At 38.2% G+C, this 25,700-nt stretch overlaps 1 protein-coding gene across 8 annotated transcripts in view; it reads left to right on the top strand.

The window, feature by feature from the left end:
* The first annotated feature begins 243 nt into the window (after nt 1-243).
* Nucleotides 244-25,700, top strand: part of AKAP11 (A-kinase anchoring protein 11) — a 52,609-nt gene continuing 27,152 nt past the window's right edge. For 2 of the 8 annotated variants that reach the window (XM_058276638.1, XM_058276642.1), the window contains exons 1-6: nt 250-460; nt 12,633-12,742; nt 19,269-19,385; nt 21,980-22,027; nt 23,470-23,604; nt 25,395-25,659. In XM_058276638.1, the coding sequence (XP_058132621.1) occupies nt 12,683-12,742; nt 19,269-19,385; nt 21,980-22,027; nt 23,470-23,604; nt 25,395-25,659 (625 nt within the window). In that variant the 5' untranslated portion in view covers nt 250-460; nt 12,633-12,682. Of the gene's footprint in view, nt 606-845; nt 906-929; nt 1,067-12,632; nt 12,743-19,268; nt 19,386-21,979; nt 22,028-23,469; nt 23,605-25,394; nt 25,660-25,700 lie in introns of those variants that run through there. The other 6 variants (XM_058276637.2, XM_058276640.2, XM_071208266.1 and 3 more) reach the window with 5 other exon arrangements.

Genomic DNA, 25,700 nt, shown 5'->3' on the forward strand with positions numbered 1-25,700 from the left:
TTAACTCCTAATGAGGATACACTTAAGTATCTTTCTTATCAATCGGGTATTTCCACCCTTGAAGAACAGGTGCCCCAGACAACCTGACTGAACTGGCCTTTCCGATTTTAAGCATTCCTGTTTTTTTTTAAAAGCATGTTAGCTTTGATTTTGGGCTTGGCATCTCCGTGGACAAAGCTTTACGTTCTACTTTCCTTATCTCGCACAGATGGAGAGGTGAGCACTAGGGCCCGGAGGCTCCTTGATGCTAATTGCTGCAGTCGGGATAGTGCGCGGGCCCGGAGCGTCCTGAGTGGTCCTCCCTAGAGATTCTGGGGAGAAGGGGCGGAGCCACCCCGAAAGGATGGGCCTTCCTCGGGCCCTCAGATCTGGAGGGGCTGTCGCTTTTGCAAGGTCCCGGGGCTTCACAAGGAAGCAAAGCTGGCCTTGAGGCGGAGCAGCAGCCCAGCTGGCATCGTGGGTAAGACTAAGGGGTAGAAGGAAAGGACGCAGGGCCTGAGGCCAAACCTGCGGAGCAAAGCCGAAGTCTGGGTATTTTGCCAGAGAAAAGGGTTAAATCGTTTCCAAGGCAACGGACCAGGAAGCACGCAAGACGTCCGCCGCAGGTTCGTAGGTCGGCCTCGAGTTCCGAGCGCCCACGCCGAGCGGTTCCGGCCAATGGAGGGGCCGTCTGGCGTCACGTGACTGGCAGGGCCGCTGGGCTGCGTTCCCCCGAGCACGTGGGAAGGGTTTTCCTTGTTGCTTCTTTCCTTTTTCGAAAGCCCACCCATTTTTGCGCGGGCTCGGCCACGGAGTTCTTCTCGCGAGAGGGGTGCCCTTCTCTCGCGAGAGTGAGTGGGAGGCGTGGGCCTTAGCCGGAGCTGCGGGCCGGAGCGGCTGCTGCGGAAGCCCAGGGGGCGGGGAGGGCTGGGCCAGGCCGGGCCGGGGCGGGGCGGGCGGCGGGGTGGGGAGGGGGGAGGGCTGGGGGCCGCGGCGGGAGGGGGCGCCCGCCTGCTAGCTCGGCTCGCGAGGCCAGTCGTTGCGGGCCGGTGACATGCCTGTGAGCTGCGGAGGCTGCGGCCCCCAGGTGAGCCGGGAGCGGGCCCTCCCGGGGCGCAGGCGGCCGGATGACGGGGGGTTGGCGGCCGTCTGTGGGGTCGGGACGGATGGAGCCTCGTCGCCCGCCCGCGGCGGCTCGGCGCCCCCCGAGAGCTGCGCCCTCGCCGGGTGGTGGGAGGAGCGAGGCGGAGGGAGGAAGCCTGAGGCCCCGGGCCGTGAGGGCTCTTGGGGTCCCGCCTGTGGCGGGGCTGCGGTCCCTTTGAATGACAGGCGCAGTGTACCCCCCAGGGGAGCCGGCGCCCCTCGCCGAGTGCTGGTGCGTGAGTTTAGTGAGTGTCGTGGTGCGCGCACAGGAGCGTGTGCAGGAGAAGGACCTGGCACTTCCTCCGCGCACAGCGCATCCTTCACTCAGAAACCCCGAGCTTTGGAAGCGGGCACAGCCCACATCTTGTGACAGAAACGGAAGGCGTCGAGCAGCTCCTCAGAGTATTGACCTTTGGATTTGCTGTAAATTCTCTCCTAGGTCGCTAATGGCGTAAATGCAGGCCCCTCCGCATTGTGAATGAATTGTACATTCTTCTGTTATTGCAGGCAACTAAACTGCTTTATAAAATAGACGTATAGGTCGATGTAACCAAAGGACTTAAAAAACCCTAAACTTTTGGCAAAATGACAATGACAGTAAAATCCACAGTGATATAATTTGTTAGCAATTCTTTTTTTCTCCCCTCTATTCCTTACTAGACTGGAGGTGGTTTAGCTTGAGATACTATGAGATTTCAAGATGAGAAATATTGCTGACAGCGTATCTGATTGCCTTAGTGCAAACTGGACTTTAAGCTTTGTGGTTCTCTTTTCAGCTTTGTAATTATTCAGTCAGCACCTTGCCAAGCGTTTTCTTTAGCTTCTTATCCACCTTTATATTGATTGCTACTGATTTTGATTGTCTGAAAATATTCAGGTTATATTGGATACTCAGTAATGCAGAGATGATTGTGTTTATGATTTTAGAGTAAATGGCTACATCTGTGCCCAGCGTGATTGGCGTCAGTTAAAATAGTGCAGTTTAAAGAATCTTTCTTATTTCACACGTCTTGCTCTTTCAAGTAGGTATTGGTTATTCTGGAGGCAAAGTTGTGACTCGGGATGACATTGAATTTCATGATAGTTGGAATTGTAATTGTCTAATTTTTGAGAGATGCAAGGAGGAAGGGAATTAGGAAAGAAGTTGAGTCTCAAGTTGAATTGGTAACCATATACACTGTTGAGAAGCACTTGCCTAGCAAATATGCTCTATAACAGTGATATTTCCCAGTTGTTCAGGATATAGGGGTTGCCCAAACCACAGTGAGAAGTTCTCTAGCCGCTGAACTCACAAGGGAAGTCTAGAAACTGAAGCAATTCCCTTATCTTTTATTTTTTTAATTTTAATTTTTAAAGAAGCTTTAGATTATGTAAATGTTACATAAAAAATAAGGGAGATTCCCATATGCCCCACTCCCTTGCCTTTAGAGGCTGGAAGAAGCATGACACTTTTTATTTATTTCTTTTTAATTTCAGGAATTTACTATTTACAAAAGGGAATCAGACCAATTCAAATGATACATTATAGATAATTCTAAGGGAAATTTCCAGATACAAGTAGGCAAAAGAGTTCTGTCCAAACTTAGAGAAAATGTGAAAAACTAGGAAATGTGTTTTTCCCAATAGGTAAAAACACATTCTAGATTAGAAAAGTTCCCTCCCATTCCGTTTTTGTAAACTGATATCAGGGTTAGAAAAATAATAGTTTTGTTGGTCTTTATAACCTTTTGGTAAGGGTTTCAAACTTTTAGGATATGGATATTTGCTGTTTTTCTTTGGAAAGTAATTTGGGTACAGTAATTACTTGGTAATTGGTAACCTGATTTAATTTTCACTCTCTAGTAGCCTGCATTTTGGCAATAAATAAACCACTGGGAGGGATTGAAGGGTGGGGACATGTCAGGAAAAGATCTAGGATTAGCCTGAGCTTTTAGTTAAGGGTGTGTAAGCTGATAATGTGGGAAAGGAAAGGAAAATACTTTATCAATTTAAAAATAGACTCCACAGAATCAAAGTTCTTTGTTCTTCCATTCATCCTTATATATAAAAGTTCTTTTATTTTTAAGTATTTACTGGAGTGAAGTCATTTCAAGTGTGTAAAGAAAGGAGAAAAGTTAATGGTTTTTTTATTAGTTAGGGATTGACTCATGAGAAAAATAAGATAAATGGTGTAGTGGCCTAGAACAGAGATTATTACTTGAGTGAAAATGAATTATTGTGTAGAAAGTTTTGGAGTTGGACATCAGTGAATGACCATACCGGTGCCGCATTTTCTTCATCCCAGAATATAAGAGATCTAAAACCCACCTCAAAAAGTTATTTTGAAGAACCTAGGAGCACATAGTAGCTACTTAGTGTTTTTTCATTGAATTCCCTTAATGGCTTGAGGATTATTTGGCTGCTAGTAACAAAAACCCATTTGAATTAGCCCAACCTAAAAGATATGCATTTTTTATGTGCTTGGTGTACCGCCACATTCCGCATTGCATGCTTGCATCTCGGTGCCATGGACATCAGTTCCGGTTTTTCTCTGTGAACACATGCTCTTAAGTCTGTGAGTAGGAACCTGACAATTTCTTTGTGGACTGGCCTTCTCTTTAAAGCTTCTGGGGTCTGCTTACCCAAACTTCGGTTGTATGAAACTTTGATTTGCCATGATGACAACACCAAATTCATTTTGACTTTGCAATCTGGTCCTCCACACATATCTCCATATCTCAATTTCAAATTCCTGAAGAGAGAATTTGATTGGCTGGATATTGCACAGGTGTCTACTTCTAGTCCACTTGGCTGGGGGTGAGGGAAGGTGGGAATGGGAAAGTAGATGGGAGAAGAAGACTTATGTAGGGCCACACTCTCCAGCCTGGGCACACCAAGTTCTTGAAGAAAGAGAGTGAGGATGGAGAGGAAACGGAGGGTATCTCTGGTATACTTTAACATCCTGCAGTTTGAGTTCTTTTCCTAATACTACATTGTACTTGCTCTCAGCTTGGTAATGATCTGGCCAAATCAATGGTCTCTTTTTCAGTACAGATATTCCTAGATGTGTGAGTTAGGGTTAATTCCTTAACCTTTTTGTGCCTCAGTTTCCTTATATATAAAACGGGTATAATAGTATTACTTCTGTTGGGGAAATTATGAATTCATGTGTGTAGAACAGTTAAACAGTGCTTGGCTGGCACATAGCAGACAAAATGACAGGTTGTGGTATTATTATTTATTGAGTGAGTACTGTGTGGTGGGTACTGAGATGGCTTCCTCCAGTATTCAGAGATGAAAGATATCATCTAGACTTCAAGGAGCTTAGAAGTCTAGTGCTGACCACTCTATATTTAAAACCATTTCTTAAGTGACACTGCTCTCCTGATCTCCTAAAATATGCCTTCCTACCTTTCAGATGGCTGTTTTATTTGTGTCTCCTGGTTCACCTGCCCAGGACTCCTGTATCCTGGGTGTTCCCTTAGATTCTCTCTTGACCTTCTGTTTTTTCCTGTTTTCTGGGATCAGCTTCCAAGTTCTGTATGATTCTTAGATTAACATCTCCATTTCTGATCACCCCAACTAAATCTGTAGTTGCCCTTTGAATATTTTTCATATTGACATGAGACATTATCTTCCAATTACCGTATAACTGCCTAAGGCACCGCCTTTCTTCCACTCCCCAGGCTTGAAACTTTGAAATTATTTTTCTCACTCTTCTTTTTTTATGCTTAGTATATATTTCAGTGAATAGGTTCTCACAGGCCTATAGAATGCCTCCTTTGTGCCAAGCACAGTGCCATCTGCAAAGCACTGCTCCCTTCTGGTCTCTTCCTGCTACTGGCAGCTTAGGGTGAAGACTTTCAAGAACTGCTTAAATGCCTCTTGGAGTCTTGGAGTCCCAGATGCCAGTGATAGAAATATACTTCAGGGTTAAAAGTATGAACATATTTTTTTTGTTAGAAATAGTCTTGTAGATGGAGGCTAGATGTGTAAGATTAAGAACATTACTTCAACTTCTGGTCAGTCACCAAATTCATGTTGAAAACACGGTGTCAAGATTTTATTTATTTTTAAATTGTGTTTATTGTTGCTGTACAGGGTATTCTCGAGTCAAGAGCAGTTCATATTTTAGTTTTTTATCATCTAGGCCCATGTTCTATTTTAAATACCAGTGTTGGGTAGGACTCAAGACTTTTAGAAGAAGTAGATTCTAACCTGGAATGTGGTAGAAAGACCAATAACTTTTCTGTGAATATTTGAGGAAAAAAAAAGACAACCGAACAAATATCCCTGGGTTAATTTTTCAAAGGCTCATTTGGTAGGTGGCCCCAACTGTTTTCTATTTAAAGATGTCACTCATGCCCCTTTGAAATTCATGTCCGTCTTGAAATTACTCTCCACCTTCCATCTTGCTCTGTTGAATAAATATAACATTGCGTATGTGTAAGGCACTTGGGGGATGCAGAGATGAGTAAGGCATGGCCCTAGAATGTAAGGGTCATGTGAGTAGGGCAGTTACTGCTACTTAGACACTTGATGAGTTAGGTGAGTTTAATAGTTAGTACTCCAGCCTAGTGCGGGGCATGGATTTTTATACAGTCATCTGTTACCTAAGGCAGTATAGTCTTGAGTGCTAAAATAGAGTGGTTCTAAAATAAAGGCAATTTTGTCCCTACCGCATCCCTTGGGACATTTGGTAATGTCAGAAGACAGTGTTGGTTATCACACTTGGTTGGTACTACTGAGTGGGTGGAGGCCAACAAAACTGCTAGACACCCTGCAGTGCTCTGGACAGTGCCCTCATGACAAAGGCTTAGCTGACCCCAAATGCCAGTAATGCCGAGATTGAGAAACGGCAAGGTTAAGAAACGACATAGAGGTAAGAACAAAATGTATATTGTCAGTGTAGGAGCGAGGTTGATGCAGGATTAAACGATAAAAGGGCAGAAACTACAAGGAAGCAAGTATCTTAATAGATGTTCAATTAGGTCATCCTCAAATTTTTTAAAATATGAAAGCCAAAACAATATAGAAACTGGTAAACTGAAAGCTGTGACATTTTTAGTTTTTTTTTTTTTTAAGTCAAACAGCAAGTCTTTACCCAAGGAAGAAGTTAACATTTGGGTTCCTACTGTCTGAGGCACTGTTTTTACATGCTTATTTAATTGTATTTTACTGCAATCCTGAAGGTAAATCTTCTGTCTCTCGTTAGCACAAGTAGGATAACAAGTGCCTTCACTCTACTGTTAACTTCTTATTTATTTATTTTTTAAAATTTTTTTAGTGGTTTGCTTTCTGGTTTACAACACACAACTTTAACTTATCATAGCCTTTCTTCAAAAGATATGACTTCATGTAGAGACTAGGAACCTTGGAACAGTATTTTTTTTATCCCTCACCCACCACATCCTTTGTGCTGTTTGGTCATACATTTTACTTCTACATATATTGTAAACCCAAGAATACATTGTCATTATTTCTAGTTTACACAGTTTTTTAAAAGGGTTAAAAAGGAGAAAATGTCTTTTTTATTACTGGCACACATACATTTCATACTCTACCTTTTGTGTGAGTACAAATTTCCATCTGGTATTGTTTTCCTTCTGCCTGAAGAATTTCTTTTAAGCAATTTTTCTAGTAATACTCTGCTAGTGTTGAATTCTCTCAGCTTTTTTTAGTTTGACTAAATATATTTTGCCTTAATTTTTTAATAGATATTTTTATTGAAGTATATCATTCATACATGAGCATACATAAACAAATATATATGTATATGAGCTTACAAAGTGAACGAGTGAACTTACAAAATAAACATGCATTATGTCATACAGGGGTCCTGTACATCACCCCTCTACCAACACTTGCATTGTTGTGAAACTTGTGTTATAAACTATGCAAAAGCATCATCAAAATATTACAACTAACTATAGTCCGTATCTTACATTTGGTGTGTTTTTCCCCCAACCCACCCTATTATAGAGGTTGTGAACTTACGAAACAGTTGTGAATATTCATTACAGATTATGGGATGATATCATCGGACTATTACCACCACTATTGTCCATAGTGTACATTTGTATTTTGCCTTAATTTTTGAAGGATATTTTCATTAAGTAGGAATTTCTGTGTTGATTTTTTTTCCCTTTTCTCTTGTTTTCGATAAGTCTGTTGCCATTTAAAAAAATTGTTTTTCAATTAAAGTTAATAGATCATAAAGAACATTACATTAAAAAACTTAAGAGGTTCCCATATAACCCACTCCCCATTCCCTCACTCCCATCACTTTTGTAAATTGTATTTTTTTGGAGATATATACATCTCAAAAAATGTTACATTAAAAAACATGAGGTTCCCCTATACCCCCACCTTCCTACTTCATTCCTCCCACACCAACAACCTCCCCCGTTATTGTGCCACACTCGTTGCACATGGTGAACACATTTTCGAGCACTGCTGCACCCCAAGGATAATAGTTTACCCTGTAGTTCACGCTCTCCCCCAGTACATTCAGTGGGTTATGGCAGGATATATAAAATCCAGCATCTGACCCTGCAATATCATTTAGGACAACTCAAAGTCCCAAAAATCTGCTGCCATTCTTTATTCCTTTGTATGTAATGTGTACTTTACTTTTTTCTCTGGTTACTTTCAAGGTTTTCTCTTTTATTACTGGTTTGCAGCAATTTGATTATAAAATGCCTTGTCTTTTTTTTTTTTTTGGTATGTTCATTCTTCTTGGAATTTGTTGAGTGTCCTTAGGTCTGTCAGTTCATGGTTTTCATCAAATTTAGGGAATTCTTGGCCATTTTTTCCCTTCAAATATTTTTTTTAGTGCCCCTGTCCCGTTTGCTTTTTGGGATTCCAATTACTCCACTTTTACAGTGTTTAGTTAAGTCGCTGATGCTCTGTTTGTTTTGTTAGTTTGTTTTTAAAGTTTCTTCTTTCTGTGCTTCATTTTGGATAGTTGCTGTTGCTGTGTCTTCCAGTTCCCTGAACTTTCTTCTGCAATGTCTAATGTGCTATTAATTGCATTCAGCATAGTTTTAATTTTAGATGTATTTTATTTTCATTTCTGAAAGTTCAATTTGGGTCTCTCATACCTTCTCTTTCTCTCCTCATCTGTATCATGTCTTTCTCTTTTTGTGCATATAGAACATATTTGTCATATTGTTTTCTTGTTTTTTTGTTTTTGAGGTACTGGGGGCTGGGGAAACCTGGGACCTCATATGTAGGAAACTGGCACTCAACCACTGAGCCAGATCAGTTTCCCTGAGTTGGTTTTTTACTTTTTTTTGTTTTGCTTGTTTATTTTTGTTTTGTTTTTTTCAGGAGGCACCAGGAACTGAACCGATGTGGGAGGCGGGTGCTCAACCACTTGAGCCATATTTGCTCCCCTGTAATATTGTTTTAATGTCCTTTTCTGTAATGCCATCATATCTATCATTTCTGGTTCTCCATTCATCAACTTTTTTCCCCCTGATAGGAGTCATGTTTTTCTCCTTTGCATCCCTGGTAATTTTGAATTGTATGTCAGTCAGTTTTATGCTGTTGCTTGTTTGATTTTGTTGTATTTTTTAAGAGTGTCAGACTTAGTTGTGGTGCTCAACTAGGTTATTATAATCTGTTGGATTCTTTCAAGGCTTGCTTTTAATTTTAAGTATTTGTTAGGGTCCAGAGAAAGCCTTTAGTGTAGTTCTTATTGAGAACCCCCACTAAAGTGATTTCCTTCTGAAGAGTCTAGCCAATATCTGTTAACAAGGTTTTTCAGGTTGGTGGGAGTGCAGACTAATCCAAACCCTGTCTGGTTCCTGGTATTGTTAGGCTTACTGCTCTCTAGAGGTTATTTTTCCATCCTCAGGTGGGTGGCAGAGATTGTTTCTTATCTAAAGACTCTAGGGAAACATTTCTGCAGGTCTCTAGCTCGCTGTCTTTTGCTGATCTCTCCCTCCAGTACTCTGCCCTGCAAGTTCTGTCTACATTGGCCTCCCTGAGTGCCAGTCTCCATCTCTGCGGTAGAAACTGCTAGACTCTCCATGTTCTCTACTTGAATCGTCCTTTGCATTTATTCCAGTAGCCCTTTGCGATTTTCTCTGAGAGTATTGGTGAGCTATACAACACAAATGGCAAGTTACAGTCTAGAATCGCATTCAGAACACTTTGTAAATTCAAATATTTTATTGTAAAAATGTATTAACCTTTTGACTCCCTACCGTGAGTGAAGAGGTAATTTAGAGGACTCTAACCTCTTCCACCTTCTCTTTCTACCAAATTATGTTACGTCAAGGTTTATAGCATTTCAAAAAATTCTATAGCCATAATTCATCCAGTGAAGCTTTGGTTCTATATTTAAATACATGTGGTTGTCACCATTGATCTCTGCTTACCACAACTTCTTTATTTCCGAGATTGTTTTTTCAAAGAACTGAGTTTTGTTTTTTTTTTAATCAAGTACCCTCTTATTAAGGATTCTTGTCTGAGGCCTTGCAAATTTGAAGATATTTACATGGTACCTCCACGAATGAATGTTAACTTGGCTGAGTATTAAAAACAATTCTTGAATCATGCCTATCTTCCCAATAGCAGGCAATACTGCTCTACTGTCCATGGGTAGTAAATTTTACTGTGGAGAAGTCTGGGGCAAGGCTGATTTTACCCTCTTTGGTTGACTACTGATATCTTTCTGTTTTCTATTTAGATGTTGTGTTGATTATCCCTTAAGTTTAGGGGCCTTTTTTTGTTGTTGAGGTACTGGGGTCGGTGATTGAACTTGGGACCTCATATGCAGGAAGCAGGCGCTTAACTATTGAGCCACATCAGCTCCCCTGAGTTGGTTTTTTGTTTGTTTGTTTGTTGTTGTTTGTTTGTTTTTAGGACCCATCCCGGGACCTCCCATGTGGAGAGCAGGTGCTCAACTGCTTGAGCCACATCTGCTCCCTTAATGTTGATTATTATCTCTAATTTTCCCCTGGAACTTAGTATGCCTTTTATTATATAGATTCTGATATTCCTGTATTTCTGCAAAGTTTTCTTCTTTTTATGGTTGGATAATTTTTCTCTTTTATTCTTTTCCTCAGGGATGTCTGTTTTTTGTGTATTGTATCTCTGTTTTCTGTACTTTTTATAATTGTTTCTCTTATTGCTTTATATTTGTTTTCTTGTGCAGTCTGTGATTTTTCTTAAAATTTCCCTTGTTCCAGTGTTCTTAGCAATATTTTGCTTTTTTTTTTGCTTTCTTGCTGCTTCAGAGAGATTTCATTTATTAAATGATACTTCCTTTTTTAAAAATTTATCGGCTCTACCAGTTCACTTTTTAGTTCTTTGCTTTGTCTTTGCTTTATGTTCTTATGTCTGATCTGACTATTTTCAAGTGGTCTAGGTTTACTTTTTTTCTTAAATTTTTAATTTTGAAATAATTTCAAACTTACAGGATAATTGAAAAAATAAAACAAAACCTTTACAGAGAACTTCCAACACCCCCCTTCACCATACCCAGATCCACCAGTTTTTGGCATTTTGCCATATTTGTCATGTCATTCTATCTACCCATCATCCATTAGTCCATCTATCTGTCTGTCTATCTATTAGTGTTTTAAACATTTGAGAGCAGGTTGTTTACATCATGCTCCTTAAACACATAATACTTCCATGTGCATTTCTTAACAGGCATATTTACTTAGAGTACAGTTAGCAAGTTCAGTGACTTTAACATTGATAAAAGTTTTCATTCTATATTCCAATTATTTCATATGTCCCAGTAATGTCCTTTCGGGCAGGCTCATATATTGTCTTCAATTGTTGTCTCTTTAGTTGCTCTTTTTTTAAAAAACAAAACAAACTTTGGAGACATACACATAAACTTTCCCCATCTCAACCGCCCCTAAGCACACCATTCAGTGGGCTTGCCACATTCGCAGTGGTGTCCTACCCTCACCACATCCATTATCAGAGCATACAAATGGTATTAAATTTATTTTCTTTTCATTTCAAAAAATGATATAGATTCTGATAAACTATTTTGAAGATAATGTGAGTTTGGGGGGGGCATGATTATATTTGTCTGGAATTTTTTCTCTCATTAGTATATTTCTTAGGCGTTTTTTATGTTCTTTCATAAGTCCCATATTAAATTCTTTTGCTTTTTTACTCAACCTTGAATAAGGGTGTCCCATCTGAGTCTGCTATTCAGGAATATGAACTGGGGAAAATGAACTGGGGTTGCTAGCGGTGTCATATCTGGATGTTGTTTCAGAGGCTTTCCTTTAACTGTTTCTTCTGCCTTGGGGCATGTTGCATTTTAGGGTCATCTCTACCTCTCTACTATAATGAAACATTTTCCACACAAGGATCTGAACCTAAGGGCCTTCTCCCCTTTTCCATACCGTGTGTGGCACAAGCAGATATAGAACGAATGGATGAAGTTACTGTGGTAAAATGGGGAATTTTAGTGGTAAATGCCCTGAGTTGATTTAGCTCTCAAAGGTGTTTAATTATTAAAGCATTGTTAAAAAGTTAACACTAAGTTTTAGAATTTCTCCCAAGATATGTGTGTGTGGGTGTGCGTTTTAAGTTGTACTATTAATCATTTAATTTGAATGTTTTTTGAACTCTTGTCATTGATATACTGTTAAACTTCCTATTTAAGGAATTTGTTTTTGTTCATCTGTTCTAATTTGGTAAATACAGGGTTCATATTCCTACCTGTATATCACCAAACCTTTTTGCCCAAGAAATAATATCTAGAGCGTTTGTTGTTACTGTAGGTACTGTAGGTACTGTTGTTTTCCGGAAGCAGGAAGCCTGGGATTCTTTTTCTGATATTTTCTATTTAAGATTTTAGAAGGTTGTTTTTTTCAAAAATTTCTTATTGAAGCTTTGCAATAAAAAAGAGCGGTGAGAATGACTAGATAAGGGTAGCTATTTTATCATTCTAAACCTAAAAATAGGGAAGCAGATTTGGCTCAACTGATAGAGCATCAGTCTACCACATGGGAGGTCCAGGGTTCAAACCTGGGGCCTCCTGACCCGTGTGGTGAGCTGGCCCACGCACAGTGCTTCTGTGCGCAAGGAGCGTTACGCCACGTAGGGGTGACATCCACGTAGGGGAGCCCCGTGCGCAAGGAGTATGCCCCATAAGGAGAGCCTATCTGCGTGAAAAAAGTGGCTCTGCATACCTGGAGAGCTGATGCAGCAAGAAGATGCAACAAAAAAGACACTTTCCCAGTGCCACTGACAAGAATACAAGCAGACACAGAAGAACACATAGTGAATGGACACAGAGAGCAGACAACTAGGGGGCCGGGGAGGGGAGAGAAAAGAAAAACCTAAAAATAAAAATTTTTAATGTTTTTGTATTTCATTAAGGTACAAATATTCACATATTTTTCAAATATTCATGTTAAATTGCTAAATGAGTTTTTTGGGCCCAGTATTTGTTTTTATTTTTAAAATGAATTTAAAGAAATTATTTTAGTACAAAATGCTTACCAAGTCACTGAGATCAGTAAGTTCTCTTAATGTGTTTTCTTTAGATGTTTTGTGAATTAACTCTTCCTTGACTACGTGCAACAGTGTTATAGTTATGGCGACTTTCCAGACTTTCAGAAACAGTCATGTGAAGACCAGATCATCTGTCAGAAAGGTAAGTTCATCATATTAGCTTACTTTTAGTGATAGTTCTAATAAAAATTACGTTTTCCTTTTTAAGTCTTATTAGATAGTTATAATCTTAATTTCAAATCAGTCTATTTAAATTAGTAACATTATTAAAGTACTGTGAAGTTGGCATGTGTAAATATAGGACAACCTTATTTCCTGAAGATCATGGTACCTCCCTGTACCTTCTCAAAAACAGATTGTCTTGCCATCTGCTTTTTAGCAAAGTAGGCCATTAGGTATGAACTTTTTTATATGCCTTCAACTTTATACCCTTCATTCATTCAGCAAATATGAACTGAGTGCTTATTATAGGCCAGGGACTTTGCTAAGTATAGGTAATCAGTAGTGAACAAATTACATGATTCCTGATCCTTTCTAGTCTGAAAAAATCCTTCCTCTTCCTCTCTTAAGACAGTTTGGTTACCCTTCTATTTTTTGACATTTTTATCTTTGTGCACATTATTCCTTTTTTTTTTTTTAAAGGAGGTACCAGGGTTGAACCCAGGACCTCTTGTAAGAGGCAGCACTCAACCATTAAACTACATCTGCTCCCCAAGGATTTTGTGTGTGTTTTTTTAAGATTTATTTATTTTTTTATTTCTCTCCCCTTCCCCGTCCACCCATTGTCTGCTCTCTGTGTCCATTCGCTGTGTGTTCTGTGACCGTTTCTATCCTTATCAGCGGCACCAGGAATCTGTGTTTCTTTTTGTTGCATCATCTTGTGTCAGCTCTCCGTGTGTGCGGCACCATTCTTGGGCAGGCTGCACTTCCTTTCGCGCTGGGTGGCTGTCCTTACGGGGTGCACTCCTTGCGTGTGGGGCTCCCTTATGCGGGGACACCCCTGTGTGGCAGGGAACTCCTTGCGCACATCAGCACTGCGCATGGGCCTGCTCCACACGGGTCAAGGAGCCCGGGGTTTGAACCTTGGATCTCCTGTGTGGTAGACCGACGCTCTATCCATTGGACTAAGTCTGCTTCCCTGTTATTATTGTTTTAGGAGGTACTGGGAATTGAACCTGGGACCTCGTACATGAGAAGAAGACCCTCAGACTACTGAGCTACACTCACTCCTCCACATTATTTTTTTTAATCTAGAATTTCATCTTGTGAGCTCCTATTCCTACCTTATTAATCAGCTCAAGAATCTCAACCAGTACTCACTTAGTCTTTCCTTTGTGCCACTGTCATACATTTGATGTTATAGCAGTTGTCACACTGTTGTATTATCTGTATCTGGTTCCTCTAGTAGAATGTTAGTTCTGTGGGAGAAGGGACCAAATTGTTAACTTTTGTATCTCCAGCATCTGGCATGTTATTTGGTACTATGCACTGAATGATTATTCTTCATTCTGCAGTATTTGCCTTCCATGGCTTTCTCCTCACCGGTATCTATCATCTTTGCCATCTACTTTTTCCAGGCTTTCTCCATTTACCTTCAAACATACTCACATTTCTTTTTTAACCTAAAACAACAACAAAAAGTAACTTAAAACAAATTCAGGGCACCTTTTGTGTGACTTTCTTTTCACTGTGAGCTATTTTTTTGTCCTTTCTTTGATTGCCAAGTGTCTGATATGTATGCCGGTACCTGCTGTTTCCATTTCTCCATTTTCCTTCCTAACTCTTTTGTGGTCTCACCGCCATAGTAATGTTTTATTTAAAGTTCTACCCAAAGGCTTGTATTTGTTAGCACACACGTGAGGCTGCTATAATAGAGACCCCAGAAATGCAGAGGCTTAAACAAGATAGACATTTATTTATCTCTCATGTCCTGGTCTAGAGGAGAGTGGTCCATCCTGGTGGGGCCGCTATGTTCCACAAAGTATTTGGAAGGCCCAGCTCTCTAAAATATTTCCTAGAGTTGCTATTCCTGGAGAAACTGTCTGGTTGCAACTTGGGTCACCTCTGTCTGAATTCCAGCCTGTGTGAACAGGAAAGAGAGGACTTGCAGGACCTGTAACGTTGTATTGAAGGAGAAGACAGATTGCACATGTGACTTCTCACATCTCATCAGCCTGCACTTAGGCATGTAGCTAAGTCTTGCTGCAAAGAAGCTGGAAAATGTAGTCTTAAACTGGTCAACTAAATGCCCAAGCTGCAACTTCGGGGGCATTTCTTAAAGGAAGAATGGGGGAGGAGGTAACGGCGATGGCTGGGCATCTTTCTCTAGCTTCATCTTTGGCATTGTGTGACCAGTCCTTACATGTTAAAATGGTCTTTGATTTCTTTTACTTCATGTTTTCTCTTTCTCTTTGTGGTAACTCTTGTCTCCTTTACTGATCTTCTTTTCAACTTCTAATTTTGAGTGTTCCCATAAGCATCAAGACCTGCTTTTTATCTAATAAGTAAGTTATTTCCTCAGAGAGCTAAAAAAATATGGGTTTTGGGCCAAAGGCCTCCTTCCCATCATAAGCCCAGGGAGGGCTTTGGAAATATAGCTGTAACAATTGTCATTAAAAAAAAAAAGTGTTATGTGTTTGACCACTAACTTTAAAAGAATGGCTCCCAAATTTAACAGTATGTTAATTACATTTTTATATGCACAATATGTTTTTGAAGTACCTATAAATTTAATAGACCCACTTTTTAATCTAAAAAGGTTACAATAAAAACTATTTTCTCTGTGTTTCTATTTTTTGGAAAAACAGAGAAAATAGCTTTTATTGTACTTTTTGCCTGAAATTATGAAATTTAAGCTACCACCTAATTTCTTACTTTCACCGTCATGTCAGTGTCTTTTGTTATGCAGCACATTATTCATTTTAGGTACCCAATAAAGATTTGATTCAAATTTACTTGAACCCTTGGAAATCCTTTTAGGCAAAGGTAAGTGAATCCAAATACTATATATTGTTTATAGGTATGTTTATAGGTACACACATATCATCTTCAGTACCTTTACTTGGCATTGCTGAATGACAAAAACTTCACTATTGGTTAATGTAGAAATTTGAAAAGTATACTTGAATTCTCTAGATTTTACTTTATTTTGTGTGAAAGAAAGAGATTGAAATTTTATAGGGAGTTAAATATTATGAAAATAAAAAGTAGCTATAGTATTACCCCATTAAAATTTTAAAAACATTTTACTATAAACATTTTCAAGCATATAGCAAAGTTTAAAAGCATAGTAAATATGTAAAAACCCAGATACCTACCTCCTGTATTCAACAATTAATATTTTGTTGTAATTGTTTTGTATGTACATCTATGTGTATTTACTTTTTTACAGAATCAAAGACTTGATTAGATTCAAGTTAAATATTTTTGGCAAGAATACTTTGTAGGGTGGTGTGAGGACAGAATTTCAGGTAGGGTGGTAAAATGGATCAGTTGATTAAGTGACCATGCCTGAGTTCTCCTTTGTGAAAGTGTATTTCCCCCTTTTTTGGTTAGCACATGATTTGTGGGATGATACTTTGGCCATAGCAGATAATCTGTGTTTCCAGCAACCTTTCACTTAATGTTTTTGGCATCCCTTAATGACCCTTGCCTGAGTCCTTATTGCATGGGAATTGCAAAATGGGGATTTTCCTACCTTTGTCACTCCTTTTGCATTTATTAGCTTATTTTCTTCTTCAAGAAAAGCTTTACTTATCAACCTTTGTCAACCTGTAGTATCTTCTATAAAGGCAGGGTAAATGCCCTTTAATTACCAATTTTCATATTAATGCATTGGTGTAATAGTCACCTTCAATGGTAGCAAATGAGTTTATATCCCCTCTTTTATTCATTTGTTTTTATTTGTTAGGAGTACGCTGAGCTCTAACAGTGTCATTAGCTTCAGGTTTAGATTTCACGTATCATGTGCTTTCATATTTGTTTTTTTTTTTTTTTTTTTAAAGATTTATTTATTTTATTTAATTTCCCCCCCTCCCCTGGTTGTCTGTTCTTGGGGTTGTCTGTTCTTGGTGTCTATTTGTTGCGTCTTGTTTCTTTGTCTGCTTTTGTTTCTTTGTCCGCTTCTGTTGTCGTCAGCGGCACAGGAAGTGTGGGCGGCGCCATTCCTGGGCAGGCTGCACTTTCTTTTCACGCTGGGCGGCTTTCCTCACGGGCGCACTCCTTGCGCGTGGGGGCTCCCCCACGCGGGGGACACCCTTGCGTGGCACGGCACTCCTTGCGCGCATCAGCGCTGCGCATGGCCAGCTCCACACGGGTCAAGGAGGCCCGGGGTTTGAACCGCGGACCTCCCATATGGTAGACGGACGCCCTAACCACTGGGCCAAAGTCCGTTTCCCTGCTTTCATATTTGTATGTTAGACTGAAACATACATTTTCCATTAATATTAATGAAAAAAACTTTTTTTTTAGATTTTCTATACTTCCAAGCCCACAGAAAAGTTGTGGGGGGACGGACAATACAATGAGCACCCCATATACTTTTCCTTTAGATTCACTTTCTGTTAACATCTTTTTATACCCACTCCATCTCTGGCAAACTGTATGAAAGTCAGCTGCAGACATTTTTAGACTTCGTATTTGAACATGTTAGCATGTATCTTTCAAGAACCCCAGCACCATTACCACCCCTACGATCATTAATTCAGTAACATCATCTAACATACAGTCCACATGCAGATTTCCCTGTCTCACATGGCTCTGTCAGTTTTTCTTGCGCTGCTCTAGAATCCAGTCAAGGTACATGGCGCTGCGTTTGGCTCTTGTGCCTCTATGGTCTCCCCCAAACCAAACCATTCCCACTGCCTGACAGTTTTCCCGCGATGTTGAGACTTTGGATGAGTCCAGGCTATTTACCCTGTAGAACACCCCATATTCTTGATTCATGTATTTTTCCCTGGGTTTAGCAGGAACACGTCAAAGGTGTTGATGTGTTCATTCTACTATATCAGATCAGGAGGTACATATTGATAAAGCACATAATCTTTTTGTAATTTATATGAATAGTAAGTAAGCTGTAGGGTGACGCTTTGAAACTGTGTGAGTGTCCTGTTCCTAAAGAACCCCAGGATACCCAGTTGTTTTAGGATACATTGATGATCCTTTCCTAAAGCAGTTATTATATTGGGGATTACCAATGGGATTTCTTGATATTGTCATTTAGTCTGTATTTTTCAGTGGGTTTTCTTGTGTAAGTAAGAGCTTTTCTCTTCCCCTTCACCTTTTTATCCTCTGGTTTAATGGACTCATTGATTTTTATAAAAATTCAGAAATTATAATTTATTACCATTTTTTATTGTCTTTGATGTCAAATTGTCCCAAATTTGGCCAGTGGGAAACTCTTCAAGTTGGCTCCTATGTTGTTTTGAAAATTAATCTTTAAACATTTATTTGCATTCTGGCATGATGAAATGTTACAGGCTCTTCATATGTTCTCTGCCACAGACCTGGAAGCAGCCATCTCTCTAAGGAGCTCTAGGTCTTTTTTAGTTGAGAATGGCATTTAGAAACCAAGTTTGGGTACTAGGTATGTTCATTGCAATTGAAGGTCATTGTTTCTAGGACCTTTCATTGGAAAAAGGTAGGACATACATTTAAAGAATGTTGAGTTCATACTGATAGTTCAAAATCAAAATTTTTTCTTTATTTATTTGATTTCATATTTGTATCATATTTTCTTTTAGCCTGAAAATTTTCATTAAATTTTAGTTTATTAATAGGAAACATTTGTTGAGTCAGTCCCTGATGTAAGTAAGATATTGAAATCTAGGGTGACAAAATGAGTAAAATACAGTGTTTGAACTGAGTAATTTAGTCTAATAGGTGGGTAAGACAAATAACATAGATTAAATGATCTTAATGTACAAACAGTGCAGTAGGAACCTTGAGAGAGGTTTGTTATGACTAAGGATGGGAAAAATTTTCACAAGTCTTAGGATGGCTAGGAGTTCCACAGGGGAAGATTCAGGAACAAGAACATTTCTGATAGAAAAACAGATCAATAAATCAGTGAAAGTAGAATATGATAGAAAAAATCAGTTTTCTATTTATGTCTAACTGTACTACTCATCATTTCTTTAGGTAACTTTTCTCCCTTCTGTTTGTTCATACTTGTGTCCTTCCCACCCCCGTATCAAATACCCTGCCTCATTTTCATCTTATATAGCTTCCCTAAGACCCTTGAAAAACCTTATTTTGGGTTATTCTCTTTTTCCCTTCTCCAGCTTTGTTGCTATTGTTGGCATGCTGATCTATAGCTTCCAGATCTTCTCACCCCTCATATAAACTGTTGCTTCCTTTCTGCCAATGACTTAGAAATTAGATGCCCAGTCTGTTAGCTTTTAGCGTAAAGTGAGCATAAGTGAGCCTGGAGTGAGGGCCTCCATGCTCCTCCAGGGAGTCGAGTGCCTAGGCTTTGGTGGGTGTTTGGGCATGCGGCAATCATATATATGCCTTTTTTCCCCCGTCTTCTTGGCTGTTTTGAGTTCTGCATATGATATCAAGAGGTACCAAGTTAAAATTAATTGGAAAATCAGTGACTCTTCATTTAAAACTAGATTATCTCCAGGATCTTTTATCTTGTTTTAAATAGAGATTGTCTTTTCTTTCAGAGCTTCAGTGAAGGTGTGTTCCAGTCTGTAAAGTCTTTATTACAGAGTGAGAAGGAATTATGCAGGATATCAGCAGAGGACTGTCTAAAGCAGGATGAACATGCCAGTGTAACTGAGGTTTGACATTATTATTTTCTAAAGTCTTTCCTAATAAAGTGCAGTGTACTTTCATGCATCTTTAAAGGACTGAATGATCTATTTTTAAAATCTTAAAATCTTTACTGATTAATTAATATATTAGAAGCCCCTGTTATGAATACCAGATAACATAATTGTCTTAATTTATTATCATGAACATATTTATATTTAATTCAGTGCATAGGGATTATTGACCATGCATTGGACATATAACACTATATTAGAAGATATCTACTCTATTCAGTAACTCGTAATTTAATATTTTTCTATTCTGAAACATAAAATATGATTATTCAGTTTTTTGGGTTATTGTTTTCTTGCTTGTTTAAATTCAATGCTGTGATTCAAAGTTTAAAAAATATCTTGGAAATTAAGATATTTATTCCATTACTTGACACTGTTACCGAGTTATAAATATGATGTACAACTTGCTCACCTATTTCTCTGCCACCTGCAGTATTTTCCATTTTTTTATTTGTACTTAACACTATAAAAAGGAGGAAGATTTTCAAAGCTCCTGAATAAGTTGTTAAAAACATTTTTTTGGAAATGGGGGTTCTAATGAAAAATCTCAATTATTCCTATTTCTGAGTTATTTCCTTTGTCACCTTAGGAAGCTATGGTTGACATAGCCCCAGAGGAAAATGAGCATACTCCTTAGGTCTGTAGTGTTCTGTGACCTGAGCCTCTTCCTTTTATGTTAGCTCAATTTCTGTGGCTCTTTAGCATTATCTTCTCTTGTTATCCATTTGCACTTTATTTTAGTAAAGCAAAAGCCACTCTTAATCTACTCACTTGTTCCCATGTGTGACAGCCTCCTGTGTCCTTCTTCCTTCAACCAGTTTCCCAGCCGGTATCTCCGGCTGCTTACATTGTAACTTTCAGCTCCCACATTCCTTGGCCAGACCTTCCTCACTAAATGGAAAAAATAAAGCTCTACTGGCATTTTAAAAACCCCATGTCAGCTTCTTTTCTTTACTGTTCTTTTTTTGTATTCAGTAAAAGGAAACTCAGAAGAATAGAAGGTATTTCTGTCCCACTTTAGGGTGTATACATCTCAAAGTATCTTTTTTGAAGAAGGAAGGAAATTAACAAATGTTGAGTGCCTATTACTTTACTCTGCAGTACCTAGTTAACTCTCACAACTGTGGGAGGGAAGCCATATTGCCTTAACTTTTATATAGAGGAGGAGACAGGCTCTTAGAGTCCAAGCAGTTCACCCAGACAGCTGGAAATTAACACTTCCTTACAGTATAACAGTGATTGATTAGAACAAAGAGTCTAAGAAAATTTAAGATTGTGACTTATGTCTGGATCATCACAAAGAGATCAAAAAGGATATTCAGTGTTGCTTTATATTTTAGCTATGCTGTTTCCCCCTAATTTTTTGAGAATTGGTGATAAGTATTTCGGTCACTTAAGTGTTGTATCTTTTAGCCACAGTACTTATTGCTTAGTAGACAGTTTAGATTACTATTCTATCTTCAATGGAAAAGATTTCTAACTATATATATGTTGCCAAAGACATAAAAAGAATGTAATTTTTAAAAATAATACTGGTTTTTAAGACTATAGAAGTAGTGTATATTCCTTGTAGAAAAATACAAATACTGAATGTAGGTAAAAAAAAAAACCCTATTATTAATTTTATGAATTAGGAAAAAACAACCACAGATGGAGAGAAGGGTAGGAAAAAATAAGATCACTGATACTCCATCATCCAGTTAGTCACTGCATATAGTATGGTGTTTTGCCTTCCAGTATTCTGTGTGTATATACTTCTAAATGAAGTTGAAATTGTGTATATACTCTGTATTTTTTCCATAACATGGCCTTCTTAATAATGTGACGTGTCTTCATGTAATTACATATTCTTTAAAAGTTTATTTAAATTCCTGCAGAGTAATCTCTATATAAAGGCCTTCAGGGAAATAGATGATGATGTCATTGAGGAGGTAGCCTTGGGGGTGTCTCCAGGAAAAGTCTCCCTGAGGAGGTGACATTGAGTTGAAACTTGAAGGATGAGGAGGTGCCAGGATATAAATATCGAAGGAAGAGCAATCCCAGCACCGGAGCACTACTGTGAAAGCTCGAGGCAAGGAAGTACCAGACCAGAAAGGAGTCCCCTGTGTACCTCTTGGCATGAAAATGAGGCAATGTTAAAAGGCACCAGTTAACCCAGCGCTTCGGAGCTGTTGGGAAGCAGGGAAGGGTTTTGACAGGGAAGTGACAGAGCTAATTCCTAGCCAGCAGGTAGGGGAGGATTTCAGTAGTGCAGGTAAGAAGTGAAGGCAGTGGGAATGGAGAGAGAGGTGGTGCACCTGAAATATGTTTTAGAGTAGAATTGATTGAACTTGGTCACGAGGTGGATGATGGGGGAAGTTTAAGAACTGCATTATGGAGCCAAATCTTTGGTCATCTTTTGATCACTTTGAAAAAATTACCATCCTATCCAAGGCAGTTAGTGTTTTTATGCTTCATGTGATTTTTATGTTTCTCAGCTCTGTCAAAAATTGAATGGAGGCAAGAATTAAAAACTCACATTAATGGGATTTTATTGCTTTTTTATTCAGGTCACATTCTTAGGTTTTAATGAAGAAACAGATGCTGCTCATATACAGGTATGGATAATTGATTAACCAGAAAGGACCATGGAAGGTTATTTGGAACAGATTTTGAGAACATGAAACATTTACCTTAGTAGCTCTAAATTGTCCCTAAATTCTACTGATATTATTCCTGTTTTGGCATTTTGAGGTCAACTTTTGAGTGTGCTTCTGTACTTTCTCATTTTCAGCATATTCATTTGAGTAATCTTTTTTTGGAAAGTAGCTTTAGGTTAGAAGGCCACAAAAGTCAGTTATCTGAGAAGGTTGCAAACCGCAGGCTGACTTTCTGTCTATTCTGTGCATAATAAAGAATGTAAGACTTGTTTTTTATTTGCATGTTTTTTATTATCTGAACTCAACAGTAAAAACTCTTACATTTTAATTGAGACTTGAGAGAATTTCAAAGATAAAATCTATATAAACAATAAGTAGCTAATGAAAAAAATTTAGCCTGTTTGATATAGGCTGGTATTTACAGAGGAAACTGATATTTGAGATTAGGATCAGCAAAGAAAAACTTTGCAGTTACATAGTGTTTGAAGCATGTGTACATGTGATAGGCATACTTTCTGTGCTTTGTGCTTCCTTTTGTGGTAGTAAAGCTTCTCATAGAGGAAGAAAGAACATTATTTACTTCCTTCTGAATAACATATACATAATCAGGTGATTATGAGTGAAAACTCTGCTGCATGTCCTGATTGTGCCCTTGTAATAGTTGGGACAGAAGGGAAAAGAGAAAGCATACTCCTGAGAACATAAGGCTTGAATGAGAAGTGTTCCAAAATAAGAGAAGTATGCTCCAAAATATTTTTCTACTACTCTGCTTCCTCTTTAAGAGTTAGTGGTAAAACCATGTTTATAAAGGAAAGCACGCTATAAGTGGTCAAAGACTTTGATAATTCTTTAAGTGTGCTAAAATATTTACATAAAAAGGACAAGTCAGTATAAAAAAATAAAAGCTATTTTTCTTTTCTATAGATTTTCACAAAACTTTCAGTTAAAGTCTAATATGTTACCTTGGAGAGGAAAGGCAGAAAAATGGACTTCTTTTTTACAAAGTTAAAACTTAAGCTCCGAAGAAGTACATTTTATAGCCAAGATTCCTATATGAAAAATTCCATTAAACCTAAGGAATGCAGATTGACATTTGCTAAAAACATTTATTAAATGTTGAATTGTTATGGATGCTTGAGGCATCATGTAGAGTTTTTTTTTTTAACTTGATAGCTATATATTTAAAAGGCTATATAGAAAAAGCCAGTTTTAAATGAATGATTTTTAGTATATTTTATGATTGAGTTCTTTATAAAAATATATTAAACTGTATGTGTTTAACTATTATGAACCAGAAAATGTGTTTTACAGTAGACCTTCTGATTTTCATATAGGGTCCACATTATAAGAACCTTAAGTGTTATTCTGTAGAGTTATTTATTGTTATTACTTTAAATTAGGATTTAGCTGCAGTTTCCTTGGAACTTCCAGATCTTCTGAATTCGCTCCATTTCTGCAGTCTAAATGAAAATGAAATTATTTGTATGAAGGATATAAATAAATCATCAGAAGTAAATAGTGGTCCTCTAAATCAGGTAACTTTTATAGCTCATTTCTAATTTTTTAATGAGTTTTTTTCATAGCAGATTTTATATTGACATTTAGTGCAACTGAAGTGTTTCTTTTTTTTTTTAATTTTTAATTTTATTTCTCTCCCCTTCCCTGCCCCACCTCCAGTTGTCTGCTCTCTGTCCATTCGTGTGTTCTTGTGTCCACTTGTATTCTTGTCAGCGACACTGGGAATCTCTCTCATTTTGTTGCGTCATCTTGCTGTGTCAGCTTTTTGTGTGTGCGGTGCCACTCCTGGGCAGGCTGCACTTTTTTCATGCTGGGCAGCTCTTCTTACGGGGCACAATCCTTGCGCGTGGGGCTCCCCTACGTGGGGCACACCCCTGCGTGGCATGGCACTCCTTGCTCTCATCAGCACTGCATGTGGGCCAGCTCATCACACGGGCCAGGAGGCCCTTGCTTTGAACCTTGGAACCTCCCATGTGGTAGGCAGAAGCCTTGTCCGTTGGGCCAAATCTGCTTCCTGAACTCAAGTGTTAAACCTTTAAATGGGTGGATGAAGTTTCTTATTTTAAATTCTATCTTAGGAAAATATTCATAAGAAATCTTACTCATGGATATTGAAATTATTGAAGAATAGAATAATTTTGGTCATTATAAATTAGATTTTCCATATGTGAAGTTCTGTAAAGGGTTTTTAAATAAATTTTAATATATTTTTTGAAATTTCATTATTTCTGAATTTCTTGAATTTTTACCTTTTTATAAATTTTAGGGATTTTTTCCCCTTTTTGGCCACTTTCACATCTACATAAATATAATGCACTATGTTTTAGAGAACGTACTTCAGCTGATTTTTTTTGTTAAAAAAATCCAGTAAAGTAGACATCTTGGAATATGTTTTTTCTTTCTAAGCAAAAATGTTATTGTTTCAGACAGGTGGTTAGTTTTAAAGCATTCAGCTTTTACTTGCTTACTAAGTTTGATCTTGTTGATAACACATAAATGAAAAATGCTTTGCATTTTAGGAGGTAAACCATTCACAATTGAACCAGTAGGTTCAAAATTTGTATTACTATTCTAGGTAGAAAATAATGCTGCATTCATTATGAAGGCTGCAGATAAAAGTAGAACTGTTTGCCTCATTTCTTTAATTGTGTTCTTCATTCATATTTACTTGATTTTATTTCATAGGATTTAAGACATAATTAGCTTTTATATGTGGTTCCTAATTTTTAAATTAAACCATTTGTCCACATTTGCGTTTTTTAGATAATAAATATGGAAAAAAATCTAGTGGCTTGTTTTCTAATCAAAGCTGTGAAAGCTGTGAACATTATTATAAGGTATAATACTAAGGAAATTTAGGTAAAAGGAGGGACAGTTACTTTATTGTGATAGGCGAGAAGGTAGCATTTTGCTGGAAGCTATAGGAAAGTGGGAAACGGAAGTAAAGTACAACCTAGTTCTTGCTCTGAAGCAATTTGCAGCCTAGTTGGAGAAATAGGTGAACGTGAATAAGGAAAATGCCGATCTGTAATACAGGAAGACATAATTACCAAAGGAATAAGATTTATGGAGATTGGATGGGTAGAATTTCAATACCTGGGTGAGAGAAAGATGGGAGAGAATGAGATTGGGAGGTGAGAGATGTAGAGAGAGGACAAAGAAAGGAAGGAAATATTATAAAGCCAGGGAGCCTTTGGGATACATACTTGTTTTTTTCCTAAGATTGTCTTATTTTTAGGCTTCTTCTATACATTATGTTTTGCATTTGAAATTAAATCCACTTTTATCATCTGTCATCTTTCCCAAGAGTCTTCATTCTGGAATGCTTTGTGTCATGAGAGTATCGCCTACATTACCAAGACTCAGAATTGATTTTATATTTAGTCTTCTAAGTAAATATGCTACCGGTATAAGATATACCCTGGAAACTTACTTGCGTCAGAAGCACCAACTTGAACCCACCGGTGAAGATGATGATGATACTAACCAATCCGTGTCTTCCATTGAGGATGACTTTGTCACTGCTTTTGAGCACTTAGAGGAAGAAGAGACTTCAAAGCCATATGCTGATGGTTTGTTTTCTACTAGACTTTTTCTTGAAATAGGGGATTCA

Source organism: Dasypus novemcinctus, chromosome 15 (assembly GCF_030445035.2).
Source record: "Dasypus novemcinctus isolate mDasNov1 chromosome 15, mDasNov1.1.hap2, whole genome shotgun sequence".
Classification (NCBI taxonomy): Eukaryota; Metazoa; Chordata; class Mammalia; order Cingulata; family Dasypodidae; genus Dasypus; species Dasypus novemcinctus.